The 16,171-nt window shown below is 40.9% G+C and overlaps 1 protein-coding gene across 3 annotated transcripts in view; it reads right to left on the reverse strand.

Moving 5' to 3' along the window:
* Nucleotides 1–16,171, reverse strand: part of osbp2b (oxysterol binding protein 2b) — a 55,877-nt gene that overhangs the window by 25,001 nt on the left and 14,705 nt on the right. Inside the window, exon 1 of one of the 3 annotated variants that reach the window (XM_074637959.1) lies at nucleotides 7,949–8,280. The exons of the other annotated variants lie outside the window; for them this stretch is intronic. Coding sequence (XP_074494060.1) covers nucleotides 7,949–8,027 — 79 coding nt within the window. The 5' untranslated portion in view covers nucleotides 8,028–8,280. Of the gene's footprint in view, nucleotides 1–7,948; nucleotides 8,281–16,171 lie in introns of those variants that run through there. 3 annotated transcript variants of the gene reach the window in all.

Genomic DNA, 16,171 nt, shown 5'->3' on the forward strand with positions numbered 1-16,171 from the left:
ACACCACGAGGCAAGGCCAGGAGCCCATTATCACGCCAGTCATGTCTCAAGGGCGGCCTACCTCACCCCTTCCCCCACAGTCCGCCACCTCAGAGAACACCCTGCATCGACACAAATGCACGTCTGTTTCCAGTTCCCAGCCTGTCTCTACTGAACCCTCCTACTCAGAAGATGATGATATAATCTAAGCAAATATCTGTGTCTGAGGCAAACTGGGGTATCAGTTTACAGGTCACAGCTCATCAAATCACAACATTTCAACACATAAACACACATCCATCTTCCTTCCATCCTCAGCATGTGCATACTATAGCTTATTCTCTGTTCACTCCTTCCTTATTTTGCATCTCAGTGTGGAGAGCAAATGAGCGAGGGAGAGCGAGGGAGAGGAAGCAGGAAAATGAGATGTGGGAGAGTGTAATTGGGAGAGCACTAGTCTCGCTGCCGTCCCACTGTCAGGGCTCGTCTCTCGGCTTGTCCCGGAGGACAGGCTGTCAGATCAGTGGAGCCAGCCCCCTGGCTGACAAGACGTCACCCTGTGGCAGAAAGACGTGCACGTAGAGCAGCCGAGCACATGGGAGACATGTCCTGCCCCTCTGGATTAAAGATGGTATTTGAACATATAAGGTCTAATCAGAGGGGAAACTACTGTCAGAGAAAAATGTAAAAGTTTTTTTTTTAGCAAAGAGCTCACTTTTATTTCTAAAAGTTATTACAGTTCATTTTTACAGGTCAGAGTCACTGTGGACTGTAGAGCAAATGAGCATGCCAGCAGCAACATAATTTCCATAAATTATGTTCTTTGTTAAACTACTAGCAGAATTCATATTATCCTTAAAATTGTATTTCATTACTAAATCTCATGCCACACAGTCACATGAGACCTTTGGTACTGTGCATAGACTACAGAGTTTTAGGGATGATTGGCGATCCAAACAGATAATGCATACTGTATACACTCAGTTGCCAGTTTAGGTACACCTTGCTAAAAAATAATGCAGTCTAACACAAAAGCACTGCAATAAATCCTACTCCGTCTCCTCGAAATAGGCACTTAATATTCCAAAGTGTTGCAAAAAAACTGATTTTATGACTCTTGGTGATTTCCAAGTTGTGTTCAAGCTGATTAGATCAGATGTTAGAAGATCACACACATGTTTTTTCCCTCTTTATTTTTCTTATTAATGACTAGAACAACTTGACACACAGTGCTGAGCTCAAATTAATCTTCAGATTCCCAGCTTTCAGATGACGTACAACACTTCTATGTGGCATAAATTGTTGACTTTTTATCTACCCCTGAACATCCCCTGTCCCCCTCCCCTATCCCTCTAAAGAAAGAACGGAATTGCAAGGGGTTAAGATATGTGTTGTTATGAAACTATGTGTTGCTATGAAGCTATGTGTTTTCATTTAAGCTATGTGTTGATATGTGTTTTTATTATTTTGTATATATACTGTCTGTGATATATATATCAGTATTTAAACAATCATGATTATCAGATATTGATTCCAATTATCCAGCCATAATGCACATACATTCTGAAGACCACGGAGAGTTTGTACCTGTGGTTGGAAAAGATTTCTTTCAGCACTGACAGCAAAGAGAGAGGGAGACGAGTGTTTTGCAGCTGACTTTTTTGATGGAGTGTGCAAGAAAAAAGAGAATATATGAGAAGTATATCAGAAACAGAAGAGGGAACAAGGTAGATGAAGAGCGAAGATGCGTCCCAGGGGAGGGGAGTGTAATCCTGGCCAGTAATTGCTAACTGGCTCCATACCTCCCCTGAGATGCATCAGGAGGAGACAAACAGAGGAGACAGCAGGTTAAACCCAGTAACACGGCGCTCAGCTCTCCACAAGCAAATGAGAAACTGTGCAGTGCAACTCATCACTGTCCCCAGAGCTCTGCAGTACAGCTCTGGCAGTGTATCCAATCGAACACTCTCAGAAAGCAGCACACAACAAAAGAAAAGATTAACAGCAAACTGCAGCAACTAAGCAATGAGTTTTAATTCAGCAACATTTTGTAAATGTGCTAGGATAGACAAAGAGAAAAACAATCAGACTGCTGACTACTAAGCTGTAGATTTATATTCTGGTGTGCTGAGTAAATTTGATGAATTCCCAGGTGGTGCATCAAACCTGTGAGAGGAAAATGTCTCTTGCTTACTGCATAACTCCTACAGTCTGAGGGTTGAGGTCGTTAATTATCCTACAACCTCAGAATACTAACTGAGCTCATCTACACAAGTCTGGTCACTGTGACAGGATTTCCAGGATATTACTGCAGTAATGATAAAAAAAAGTTTGTTGCTCTACAGAGACAATGAATCACAAGCAAAACGTGAAGCCTGTGTTTACCATCTCAAACAGTCTGCAGCGATCTCTTCATTGTCTGATGTACACTATATTTATGAAAGATTTTTCATTGCAACGAGCTTAATTTAACCACATGTAAGCAAAACTGGTAAGCAGACATTAACTGAATGCATGCTCACTATCAAATTCTTCATTTACATGCATGTAAACAGCTGCTCGGGCTGTGAGGAGGAGGGTCTGTTGACAGCTGCCCTAGTTCATGTAAATCAGGTCTGGTATATAAAAGACACGTCTCATTGACAGCATATCAGGTGCAACTCCACAGCACAGTGCATATCTTCCAGTCCAAAATGATTTGCTTGTTGTGTGTCACAATTTTAAAGTAGCCGCTGAACTAACACGTGCACAAACATAATACACTAACACATACTTGAGACGCAGTATTATTGCTCACTTAAAGGTAGAATCGTTATCATTTTGTTGGAATCAAAGCCTTTTTTTGGTTGGCCTATTATTTACGGTTGCCATTTTTTCTGAAATAGCCATTCAATGTATTTACAATGATTCTGTAATTATCTCTCTATATAGTAGTTTTCATTATAAGTGGCGGAGTCTGCCCTCCCCGTGCTGGATTCAAGCTGCCCTCACGTGAACGTGGGATTCACAGGAAATTCATACATCCATAAATGCGATCCAGCATTTGTTTTTGTAATTTTAGCCTCCAGATTTCTGGGACCTGTAATATAGAGAGGTGAAGTCCCTCCCCTGCCAGTGGACCAACATGGGACCTTATTTCAGAAAAAATATGAACGGTAGTTAACAGCGAGAGACAAATATTTTTTGGATCCCGTTTGAATTGCGCCATGAATCACACACGTTATGTTTGTCAATTTAAAAAGGAAGTCACGACAGTCACAGTTTGTCGTAAAACTGTTGAAGTATAAGACTGTAAAAATACGTAATTAGAAAACACTACACACACAAAAGTCGCACAAGTGACGTCTCTCTCTCTGAAGCTACAATGTCTGCGTGCTTCACACTGGGATGTACTCACATAAGCAACAGGTCTCGCTCGTTCTTTCTCTTCCCGGCTGATTAAAACACTAGGAGTCGCTGGATAAAACACATCAGGTAAGATAACGTTTCATTTCTGCGTGGTCATAGCTAAGTTAGCTACCTAGCTAATGTTGGTGACGTTTATTTTGCGAGACGAGAGATGCAGTTTACTGAGCGGTTACAACGACAAACCTACTACAAAATGCAACTTTCTTGACTTGCAAAATTATATTTTAAATTGACAAACATCATATGTGCAATTCAAACAGGATCAAAACAAATATTTGTCTCTCGCCATTGACTACCATTCAAATTTTTTCCAAAATAAGGTCCCATGGGGTCCACCGAGAGGGGACGGACTTTGCCTCTCCATTAAACCTCGCTTGTTGTTACCACGGTAACCACAGGTGTCATCAAATCCACCAGGTCTGAAATCTTAGGGATTGTAACTTGACTCTCTGCTTTTTGTGACGTATATAAAGATCATGAACTGATTCCTGGTTAAATACTAGCTTCAGATGGCATAATCCTACTGGAATGTAATCATCTCAGCACTAGGATGATATTAACTTTGAGACGATACAAATCTGTCAGCCATCAGAGATACTGTTTATCCCGTGGAAGCTCTCCCTCTATTATCTCTGGCTGTTTTGTATTGGGTCATCACGGTGAATGTTGCGTATCAATGAGCAGGGTTGCTTCAATGCAATGAAATACCTTAATTGGTGAAATATTATATTCACTGGCCAATTCATCCAATACAGAGATTCCTGTATGCATATCTTATCCATAGACTGTTTCTCAGTTGATTTCTGGAAGATTTTATGTATCTCATAACTATATTGTAATATAAAATTACATTACAAAGAGTATTTTATCCATATCGCCCACTCCTACGAAGAACTGCAATGACAATTCTAACCCCAAAAGAAGTTTTAACAGGTTGACAAGCCTTTTGATCTTCTCTTTGACACTATTGATAAGAACTTACAGTTGGGTTACTGTCACTGTCTCTCATTGAACACCCTGATGATGTGGAAAGATTTAGCAAGATCGTGATCCATGGGTCAGTAACCTGGGGAACACAGGAAGATCGTGATCCATGGGTCAGTAACCTGGGGAACACAGGGAGATCGTGATCCATCATGCTAATTGTCCCAGTGCCAGCGCTGCAGGATAATGAGCCATGAAGGTTGCCATCAAACCAGAAAAGAGCCTTCACAGAGCAGTTGTAGAGGTGTCTCTAAAGTACTCTTAAGTTATGTGCATTAATATTTGAAAAATTAAAAATTATGAGCGTGCAGCAGGAGCTCCAGGGGCTGACCCTGCGCTCTCTGACCCCTCGTAAGAAATGCATACAAGAAGTGTAGGGACTATGTGTATGTAACTAGGGAGGGATAAAAGTAAAATGTCAACTGTCTGTGCACACACTAACAAAGTTTTCCTGTTCAGCCTCAGAGCAGAAACACATACGTATCTCACTAAGAAGTGATTATCAAAGTGATGTGGAATCTCACATGGTAGCACAGAGATCCAAAAGAGGTTTGACAAACCACTCAAAAGAATTCTGTTCATCACAGCAGCCCGAGTACACCGAGAGATTTCCACTGGGTACGGGAACATTTCATAGCCTGACTGCAGATACCACTGATTATCAATGACTCAACCTTCAGCTTCATAAATAGATTTTGTTCCCATGCACAGGGACTAATGCTTCTATTAAAATATAGATACGAATGGAGTGATGTGAAATGCCAAACCAAGTCTACAAAATATGGTACAAAAGCAAAAGTGTACACACTTTCTGGGATCAATGCAGTACAACAGGCAGCCTTTCTCTGTATATGTATTAGTAATTTTACAAGGATACAGTTGTTAAATGCCCTAGGACTTTCACAACTGCATGGTTACTTACATGTAATTAGACAGAAGTCAAAAAATGTTTCAGAGGCTCGTCAGATTGCAGTCAGGTTTGTTAGCATTAAGAAAAGCAACTTTCTGTCTCTCTGGTAACTTTCTTTCATACTGCTTTCCTCTTCTAGTTTCCACAATTCCTGCCTAAAACTGGAGCACTGGAGTCATATCTGGTTGACATGGCTGTCAACCAGATATGACTGTTTGGCATGTGTGTGCCTCCCAGAGTGCTCTCTCATGGGGAGCTGCGACATTGTAAAGCATCTTATTATTCAGGCTGTTCTATTTGTTACTTTTGTTTTCAGCAGTGGCCCAGTCGGAACAGTGAGCTCTCCAATTTACTGAGCTAAAGTGGTTTCTACTGGCCGAGAGCCAGTGCTTAACCATTGTTAGTGGACTAAGTAATTTCCATTTAACTGTGTTCTACCAAGAACTGGTCTTTATTTGGATTGGTGCCAGCGGAAGTTGATTTAGTTGCTTGGTAAAGACAGTGGGCTCTGATTTACCCTCATATTGTTAATATACAGTATATGTTTATTTAGTGTTTCTATCCATTTGATAATTAATTAATTGTTAATGGACGTGGATACAATGAATACGTGGATCTAGAAAAGGCTATTTTAACAGTAACAATTCAGTTTAACGTTTTTTTTTTTTTAAATGTCCATTGTTTTATAACGGGGGTCTCCCAACTTTTTTAATGTAGTAGCCAAGAAAAAAGTGGTTAAGAGCTACTCATCATGTATTATATTACTAGTTACATTGATTCACATATAACGAAAGACTCATCTCCAATCCAAACCAACTGATTGAGCTACATTTTTTTTTAGCTCCCATGTTGTCTTAAAATATCTTAAAGTTACTAAATACGGGATTGGGAGCATTTCTATTGCCTCTCAACATGGCCCCGGCGAGCAGTTAACAGTGCTGACAACACTAAACAGTGCTAACAGCACTTAACAGTGCAAACAACGGCGAAAGTGCCGACAGAGATAACAGTATTAAACTTAGGGGAAACCAGAGGGTGGGCGCTACGCTTCTGTGACAACGTTGCCGGTCGGTATCAGCTGTAAACGCCGTATGAGAGAAGTGCAGAGCAGCAGCGAGGTGAGCCAGACAGTGGGGCAAGCTCGCATGCACGAACATGCACTAAAGGCATGTACGGCCGGCCCGGCGATGTCAACAAAGCACAGAGAAGCTCCGATAACAACACACACAGACGGAGAGTGACTTCATTCTCTGCTCAGATAGACATTATGTTTACAAAGCAAATCGTTTTTTGATGCTGTATTAATGCTCTGAATATCGAATTTAGCACATTTAAATCCACATATATTGCATGTAAAATGTATTTTCTGTATCCGTGTTTCATTACTTCGGAGGCAACGGCAGTATAAGCCAAGTGTTTATACACAAGATCAAAGCACATTCATATCTGAATATTACCACACTGACACATACAGGACGCTCTTATGAAGGCTTTTAGTCACATTCACACTATGTTGTGACACTATAAGAGAACAGCTAGTACTATAATATATTGTCCTCGGAGGATTTCAGACTATTGGATCGATGTCCAGAGTTGAGATGTGTTGGTTCCGACTCGTTTTCTTTGTGCAATTTAATCACATCCCAACATTCATATTGCAAGAGAACATGTATGAGTGTGCAGAAGTCGACTATGAAAAGTCTTGAAACAACATGGCCTATACCACCTATGCCAAACTCATTTCAGTGAACAAACAGGCAAAGTGAGGAGACAGCGAGCCCGGGGCTTTAGAGCACAGCTGTTCAACTCAACATTGTCCAACTCTGCCATGGGCAAGAAAAATGATAGATGAAGTGAGAGAGGTGGAAAGATAGAATAAGATGGGCAGTGAAGGGAAAATGTGATGTAACACATTTCTTCATTGTTCCTCCAAAAGTACATATTCATATACATACACTGTGAAGTACACCGTATAGGATACTATTAACCCGCCAAGAGCAGTAATAGAATATTGATTTGATCTGTGCAAAATCCTTCACCATTTAGACAACATTATGCAGACTAGTATTGTTTGTGTGAGTGGTCAGAGCACAAATCCAATTAAACTATGGTCCTTAGTTACTGCTCTCACCACTCTACTTGTCCCGTTTGCACTTTAGGACCCTGAGAAACACAGCACGTCGCATTTTACACTTTCGGATGGTGCAATGAACTCTACGCACATAATACGCGAACACAGATGCACGTTGCCAACACAACACGTAGGCCTGGCAGGCTCCGACTCATCCATATGCAAATGTGAGGTGGAGCAGGCGCAAAGAAGAGAGGGGGAAATGAGTCTGAGCGAGAGCAGCACAGGAGAAAGGAAGGGGAAGAGGGAAGGAGACTGCATGCAGGAGAGAGGACACTCTGCTCTCTTTTTTTTACAGCAATGAGGCACTGCATTGTTGAGGAAGGCTGCAGAGATGTCAGCATCCACGGCGACAGGGCAACAGATGACAGATGCCGGAGAGAGAGGGAAATGGATGGAGGAATGACAGCTACCTCTCAGACACACACGATGAGGAGGAGATAGCCAGATGAGGACGGTTTTGTCGTTGGACAGATGGAGAGGAGTGTGACAGCTCCGAGCTAATGTCTTCTAGCTTTAGCCATAGCTGTACTGACCCTGGTTGACTTTACTCAGGCAGCCCGAGTTGCAGAGGGAGCGGACCGTCCCCGGGTCCCAGCAGCTCCGGCCCTTCATCCCACGCTCCCTGAGACGCAGCGCTGCCCTGGGCCTCTACATAATCCCAGCGAGGGGGGGGCAGAGGTAGCGACTTTCCCTGTTCAGCATTGCAGCGTGCACACACATACATGCATACTCACACACGTGCATACAGTGCACAGACAGGGGAGCGATGCAGGCGCTCCCTCGTGTAACTCCTATCTCCTCTCGTGCATCGCTTCCCCTTCTTCCGGAAACACACGCGCGCTCGGGATACACACATTCACAAAGCTCGGCACATTTACAATTCTCCTCCACATGCTTCTCTCAGTGCAGTGCAGATTGGAGAGCGAGGGAGGGAGAGAGAGGGAGGGAGAGAGTGAGTGAAGCAGAGAGGAGATAGAACTCGCCAGCCAGCAGTCATCAACGCTACTAAGACCAGAATGCACTGCTTCTTTCACAGCCTGACAGACAAAGTCAACTATTTCAGGAAGGCGAAATGGCAGAGATGGTATTAAGTACAGGCTATGTCGCTGCATAATAAATGACACCACGAGGAGCTTATGTATGATGAGACATGAGGGATGAAAAGATTATAGATTAAGTTTCAACATATTAGCTCAGAGTGGTGCTACGAGACCAAGGGCGAAAGGTCAAACAAAACACCCTTCAATAAAATGTATATTTCTTTCCTCTGTTATCCTCAGTGTTATCCTCAGTGATCACCAGCCGCTGATGGACCAATTCAAATCTGACCTCCCACAGACTGGTGAGTGTGTCACTACCAATGCAGCACCACTGGGCTGCAATAACAAGCCTCCCTCGCTTTTCATAGCAAGTGGAGGTTGTCGTTCCAATATTACTGACAGCGTACATATCACACTGTACTGTAACTCAAGGCGACCTCGGCAAATGGTTAACTGCTGGCTTCTGTGAACACATACATTACATTACATTACACCAAGTCTAGGTAGGGCTGGCCTATAATTAATGAATATATTGCTTATTCACTTACATCTGCATCACATCAGGATGTACAGTATGACCATATTCTGTTAATGTTTCACAAATTTCTGCTGGTCAAATTATAGATTTAGAGCAAGCTATAATAAAAAAGTATATCAAAATTATATATATAATTTTGATATACTTTTTTAATTATGTTATTTATCGTCACTGACATGAATGTGACAGTTTATTGTTTTGGATTTTGTTTTCAATTGTTTCAGATAATATTGTTCAGCCCTACACAGACCTTGTTATAGTGATCTCTGTTAAGCGTGTTTGAATATAGTTTCTGTCCATGGCTGTTATCAAAGTGCCTATAGCTTTAGTTTTAATTACTTCTAGTAATGAAATATTTAGCTCCAGAAGCCTTCATTTTTTTAAGCTAACTATAGAAATTGTGTAAATTATTTTAAGGCCATAGCCTTAACATACTCTTTAGGTTGTTATTAACAATAATCAGTGTACTTTAGTTGGCCAGGACACCTTAGATAAATGTGTCATTAGCCTCTCCCTAATCACAAATCAATGTTTACACTGAAAACAGCGTATCAGTAATGCTATGAATACCTCTGGGCCGTGAGCTGTCACTGTTTCATGATGCAACACCAATTCCTTCTTCCATGGGCAACAGCATGGTTAAAATGCACAAAACCAGCTTTGCAAATTAGGCCAACAGTATACGGAGTCCCTCCCTCGATTGAAAACTGTTACAGTATCACATGAAGCTCGTCTGCTGTACAATCTGTGTTGCAGTGATTCTGTAAAATATCTGATAACAGCAAAAACAGGTAGCAGGGGAGGACTACTGTGGACTGTAAGTGAGGTGAGAGAAGTGCTGACGGGGAAAGATTGTCGGACGGTAAATAAATAACTTCCCCTAAATGTCCCGGGGCATGTTCGACGGGGCGGCGAAGCATGAAACCTCAATTAATTTCATACTTGACCTTCATCATCTCTTTTCTTCAACACTGTTAAGTTTAACCATGCAAAGAAAGCCAATCGTCACCGGTGAACACAGCAGGCTTTTGGGGTGTATTTTTAACAGTCTGTTCTTTTTTTATCTTGTTTTCAGTCATTACTCTTAATGTTAAGCAGTTTGAGCAGCATTTTGTGTATGACACGTGCGATATAAATAAAGTGTATTATTATCATTATTATCTATGGCTTGGGCTGAGAAAAATAAAGTCACTGTTGAAGGTGTCTGAATCCCATGTGGTGCTGAATGGTCTGTTAATAGTACTGAAATGAAATACTGCTGTATTTGATTTGACATTGTAAACTACTATACGTCATAATTAGTAGGTAGCACATTCATAATTATATAGTATATGTATTTAGACTGTACTTTTAGGTGCCAACACTTATTTACATATAGTACAATAAATAGTAAAATAGATAAAGAAAATCATCAAAATTATATTTATGCCATTTTCCTTTTAGACGTTGAAACAGAGCAAATACTGCAGCCTAATTTTCTAAATATAGGTGACTCCAAACTATACAATATAATTTCCATGAGAGAGTTTTAAAAACGCTCTGGACTCTGGAGTGAAACCTAAGTTGCTCCAAATATCACATGATATTCTTTTGAAATCCCAAAGTTAAGCAGAAATTCAGCCCGACATTACCCCTTTTTTTTACTGAAGGAGACAGTCGAAGGCCAAACCATCTGAAAGACAAACTAAAGGGAAAGAGGGCGTTTAAAGAGCACGAGTTACAGTCTCATTAAGCCAATTACTGCATTTTAAGATCCAGGAACCCAAACACTCCGCACAGCCTGAATGCACAGGCACCGAGCTCATTAAAACTAGTTCAGACAGCTCGAGAAAAAACAGCTTCATCGTGGGAAGGAAGTAATTTTAACAGGAAAATTACATTTTAGAAGTCACATTCTGAGTTCGAGCCCTCTTTAAAACATTATGGTGTCAATTCCAGCAGAAGTAGCCATATAAATGTTATTGTTCCGTGCCAAAAGACCACATAAATGTCACTGTGCTTCCTCGCTGTCACTGAGGCAAAAAAGAAGACCACTTGCATGTAAGAACAAGAAAAATCGACTGCAGGGAAATACAAGCTGAAACTGAGGTCTTCTAATGGACTGACGCTCCTCCTGTGGCGATAACAACCCGCTTATCCAGAGGAGGTGGAAGATCTTTAATTAACCACAACTGTAAGAGTTAAGAGGAATTGCTTCCTGCGTACAGCCTGCACTGGCTCATAGTAGAGAAACCATGCATCAACAGGATGATTTAGTTACCAAAAACAAACACAACATTCATGTCCATGCCCCACGCAGCAGAGTGAAAGTACAGCTGACTCTCAATATGCCGGGGCAATGAATCACCCAGCCCTGATTGCACTTAGTCATCACTGACAAATAAACTTGAGTCCAGGTAGCATCTTTGCGCGGCAGCTGTTGGCGTTGACACTGAAAGAAAGTACCTCTGTGAGTTGTGACTTTTCTGCAAAAATATCCCTGCACGAGTCTTGAAGCATGTAGAAGTAATGGTAGTTAAAAATATATTTCATATGCAAATACAGATGTTCCAAAATGTGATCAGATGATCTACTCATTAGATGATAAACCAGTCGAAGAGGTTCTATCTATAATTTCTAAAAAGATGACTACTACACACACACAGACAGTAAATAGTACCTTTTTATGTTCTGAATAAAGATGCTACTTAAATATCAACAGCCTTATTTTTCAAAACGAAAGCAAATGTTGCTTTGAAGATGTGATAAACCGTCCTCATAAGCAATAACCCCAACCAAATGTTTCCACTGAACAGAGCTGCGGAAATGAGCAGTATTTTGCTCATTAAAGAATAGTTTCAGTTCAGTGATATTTGTGGGTTGTCTTGCATGTACAGTTTAATAGGCTTGAGGTCAGGACTTTAACTTTCCACAGACTGTAGAGAAAATTTTCCTTTGAATTTTTAAGACTTATTTCTGTGCTAGTGTGAGTCATTATCACATTGTGAGACCATGACCTCACCTTAAGATTCAGATCTTAAACAGCTACCTTTATATTTTACTGTACGAGGTTATATTAATGTCACATATCAAAACATTAAAGCTAAGATTTGAAAGTGTGAAAGTCGGTTTTTAAAGAGTAACTTATGGTTTTAAAACTGAATAGTAAGGTTCAAACTAGGGCTGTCACGATGTCAGATTTTCACTACATAATTATTGTGGCCGTTGTTTTGGAATGAAATGGAATGGACTATCGTTTGGAAATCGTTGTGTTTTCGTTAGCTTAGAAAGAGCCCTTCATATCTACAAAGGGAGCAGGTCCTCTTCCATGTTTGTATAGTAGCCCAGAACGGATGAACACTGACTCTAGCGTGAGCCTTTCGCATATTTACGTTACAGAAAGGCCACCATAATTCTCTGACACGCTTGGAAAAGGAGGAGTGAGCGGGTAAACAGTTGGTTGCAATCTGCCACCTCATCGCTAGATGTGTCTACTCAGACTTGGTTCAATATTATCACAATATTTTAAGCAATGTACCAGGTATTATTTTGTGAACTGAATGAACATAATAATCCCTATTTACAAACCTGCTTCATAACACCTGTCCTCACCCGCTAGACTGACCTCATCTCCATCACTCCTACAATCTTCATCATCAGGTGAATAATGTCACCAACTCCAGTGGTATTCCTGATATAACCGATCCATACGTGCCCACAAATAACAATGTTTTGTTTTTTTATACAGACAATACTTTTTCTTTTCCAATCTCATAACCGATGCTGCTAAAAACCTCTTGCCAACAGAAAATACACACAAGAACTAAAGGACAGAAAAAGAGTGGTGTGAAACGCAACTGAAACTATATCCTGTCATCATTGTTTTCATCTCTCGCTGCCCGTAGCATAAAATGCCAGATGGAAAGTTTAAACTAATATTACTCACAGAGAAAGGAGCTTCCAACAGTGGTGGCCTTTCAACAACAACAAAACAGTATCCAGCCCACTGTGGCAGATTGTAGTGCTGCGGGAAAAACACTCATGGTTGGCATAAAGAGCTACGCCTGACCAGCGAAAAAGAGGTGTCACAACACAGAAATCCACTAAGAGGATGAAAAATGGAAATCCTGAATACTGAACCTCTATTGTGACAGCTGACCGCCTTGCACAGCATTTAACTAATTTATATTTTAATGACCTGCCTGTATCCGCTTTTTCTCAATTTCTCAACTTCTCCTCGCTGCTGATGAAGCAGAAAAGCTACAGAGCGAGCGACAGGGAGAAAAATACGGGTGTCGACTGGGACGCACAATGTGAGCTCGATAATGAATTCAAGTTTCATGCAGCATACAGCAGGTCACTGGACACACTGGAGCCCTGCAGAGCAGACAGAAATACCAGTACAACAAAGGACAGCACAATAATCCCAGTAATGCAGTGTGGAACAATGCAGGGCTTCAATGGCGCTGTCCACCGACTGTATGGAGTCACGATTAACATAATTTATAGATCCATTAAATTGAGTAAACAATGGTCTAATACCAAAACAGCCATGTAAGAGACAAGAGGCGAGACTAAAGCAAGCACAATATTCAAACCTAATTATCTAGAATAGACTCCCACACACATAATCACATGAAGACACACACACATAGTATATAATCAAGCAGAAAGGAAAACAAATTCATCATAATATTCTATTCTCAGAAATTTGTCCTCTGTTTAATTCCTGTTATTTACAACTATATTCTCACAGATTTGGTCCGATCAACTCTGGTATAAAAAAAGGAATAACCAACTTTCACACACCATTTCATCTAATCAGTGTTCGGATGCTTTCCTGTCACACTGTCAAGAAGCAGAGGTAGTGTGTATGAACCATTACAGTCGAGTATAAACAGGTAAACACCGCCTTTTTTCCGCTCAATAGATGAGAACAGCACCTATAACCATAATAATTGTTGACATAAAAGAGGGCGACGGCTTTGTCCTCACACTCAAATTTCAGTAGACTAAAATGTTCAAAATTTTTGTCGACTAAAACTAAAGTAAAACTCTAAAACAATCAAATTACTATAACATGGCAAAACCTAATATACATTTTAATAAAAAAAAAAGAACTGAAACAAAATCAAGTTAACTGTAAAATGTTTGCTCTTTCACAAAGAATGGGGCTGTGGTCACAGCGTAACTTTGCAAACCACTTCTGCAGTGTAATAGCAGGAAGAGGGTGCTCTAACATGCAAAAAACAATAAATGTGCTTGTTTGCGGTTTAACCTCAGCAGAAAACTGAGTGCGGAAGCTGTCTTCAATGTCTTAGCATGATAAGATAAGATGGAAGTGCCAACCACATTTTGTCCAGACAGCACTCACGTAATTGGTGGGATGTTTTAGAGTCCATTCAACATACTTACATTACATACATACTTAGGCTCAAAAGGCACCTTTTGCCCGGAGGACAAGAATAAAGAGGAGGTGAGATTTGAGATGATGGGGAGAAAATGCCCAGCAGCTTTAAGTTAGAAAACAAGCAGCAAGCCCAGTAAAAACAGGACAAAGACAATGGGTTTGATTAGTTCCCATTGCTTAGAATATACTGTAAGAAAAACATCAACAACAACATAGACCCAATGGAGCTTCAAAGAGCAAGTCAGACCAGAGGGAGAGGAAGCAGAAGGTGGCATGTAACTCAAAGATCGATGATGGGTGGGTCGTGCAGTTTATGGAGGGAGTGTGAGTTCAGAGAGGTCAAATCCATTAAGAGACAGCGAAGGTTTGATTACACAGGGACACGTGACTGTTACATTTAGATGTTAGAGACAGAAAAAGGAGAAAGGTGTTAGATATGGATGAAAAAAAGTGGTTCCCATAGGGTCATTTTTGTTTGGTTTGTTATGTTACAAGACTGACTCTGATCTCTTTGCCTCCATCTCCCTCGTCATTGGGGACTGAGCTGATCTAGCAAATCAACCGCTGCCGCCACACGCTTTCACATCCGAGACAAACAAGGACAAGTGATTTGATGCACAGCCGCTGCAGAACTAACCGATGAAGATGATAAGCTTGCCATCTGTCATTTCATAACATCCTTTCACAAGCTCAGAAAGTAGTGCAGGTGATAAAATACAGGACTTTAAAACACGGTTTTTGGCTCCATTTAGATTAATGCAGTAGGTGTAAATCAGTCAGGCTGTATTTTAGAGATCCGTCATCAGAATATATTTGTTACTTTATTAGCAAATCCTTATTTATTGCCTTGTAGACTGGTGTAATAAATTAACGCAGCCTAAACTCAGTCCTACGACCTGAGTGTCCTGCCCTGCCCAGTGAGATTTCTCCAAAACAATTCATTAAATAAATTCTATGAACAATGTTTTCAATTCACTGTTAATGGGAAAACACTTTTTACATGTTACTTACTTACTTTCTATGATAATTCTGCAATGTTTTCCAATTTCAAAGTGGAGTTTGTCACCTGAACGAGCTCTGGGACAGATGTCTGTATACACCCTTTGTCTAACAATGGAAATCACAGATATCCTTAATGTATGCACTACAATCAGCCAATATTCACCAATATACAGTAATATAAGCTCCAACATGTATACACAGCTGCATCCGATCATTTCAACCAGATACACGTGTATGCACACAAACACACACACACACATTCCTGAGCACAGCGTAAGAAGAAGAAAAGCCGGACACTTACAAGAGGAAAACTGCGCCTTGTCCCGTCTTTATTTTCCCCCTCTAGATTTGCAGGACAATGGCAACGTTTTAAGCAAAAGAAGACAAGTGAAGAGTTGGAGAAAGCAGAAGGTCAGTCCATTCAGAACCAAAACTCCCGCTGGATGAAAAGCAGAGTAAACGGCTTACTGGGAGAGAGGAGGAACAAGAGAGAGGAAGAGGGAGGGGGCGGGAAAACCAGACAGCGAGTGAGAGGGTGACTGGGAGAGAGAGGAAGAGAACGAGCGCCGGAGCGAATGTAAGGGGAAAAAAAACAGGGACACAATCAGGACCAGGAGAGGTGGGGGGGGGAAATGAAGCTTGATTAAGGAGGCGGTCCTAATCTTGATATTCTGTTTCAGGACCGTGGACAGAGATCTACCTTTTACTGTAAAGAGAGAATTACAGCTGGGATGTGAAATAAAAGCAGAAAAGAGAAAGATAGAGGAAAAGAATAAGAGCAAGAGGA

This window comes from Sebastes fasciatus, chromosome 6, assembly GCF_043250625.1.
Source record: "Sebastes fasciatus isolate fSebFas1 chromosome 6, fSebFas1.pri, whole genome shotgun sequence".
In the NCBI taxonomy this organism is placed as follows: Eukaryota; Metazoa; Chordata; class Actinopteri; order Perciformes; family Sebastidae; genus Sebastes; species Sebastes fasciatus.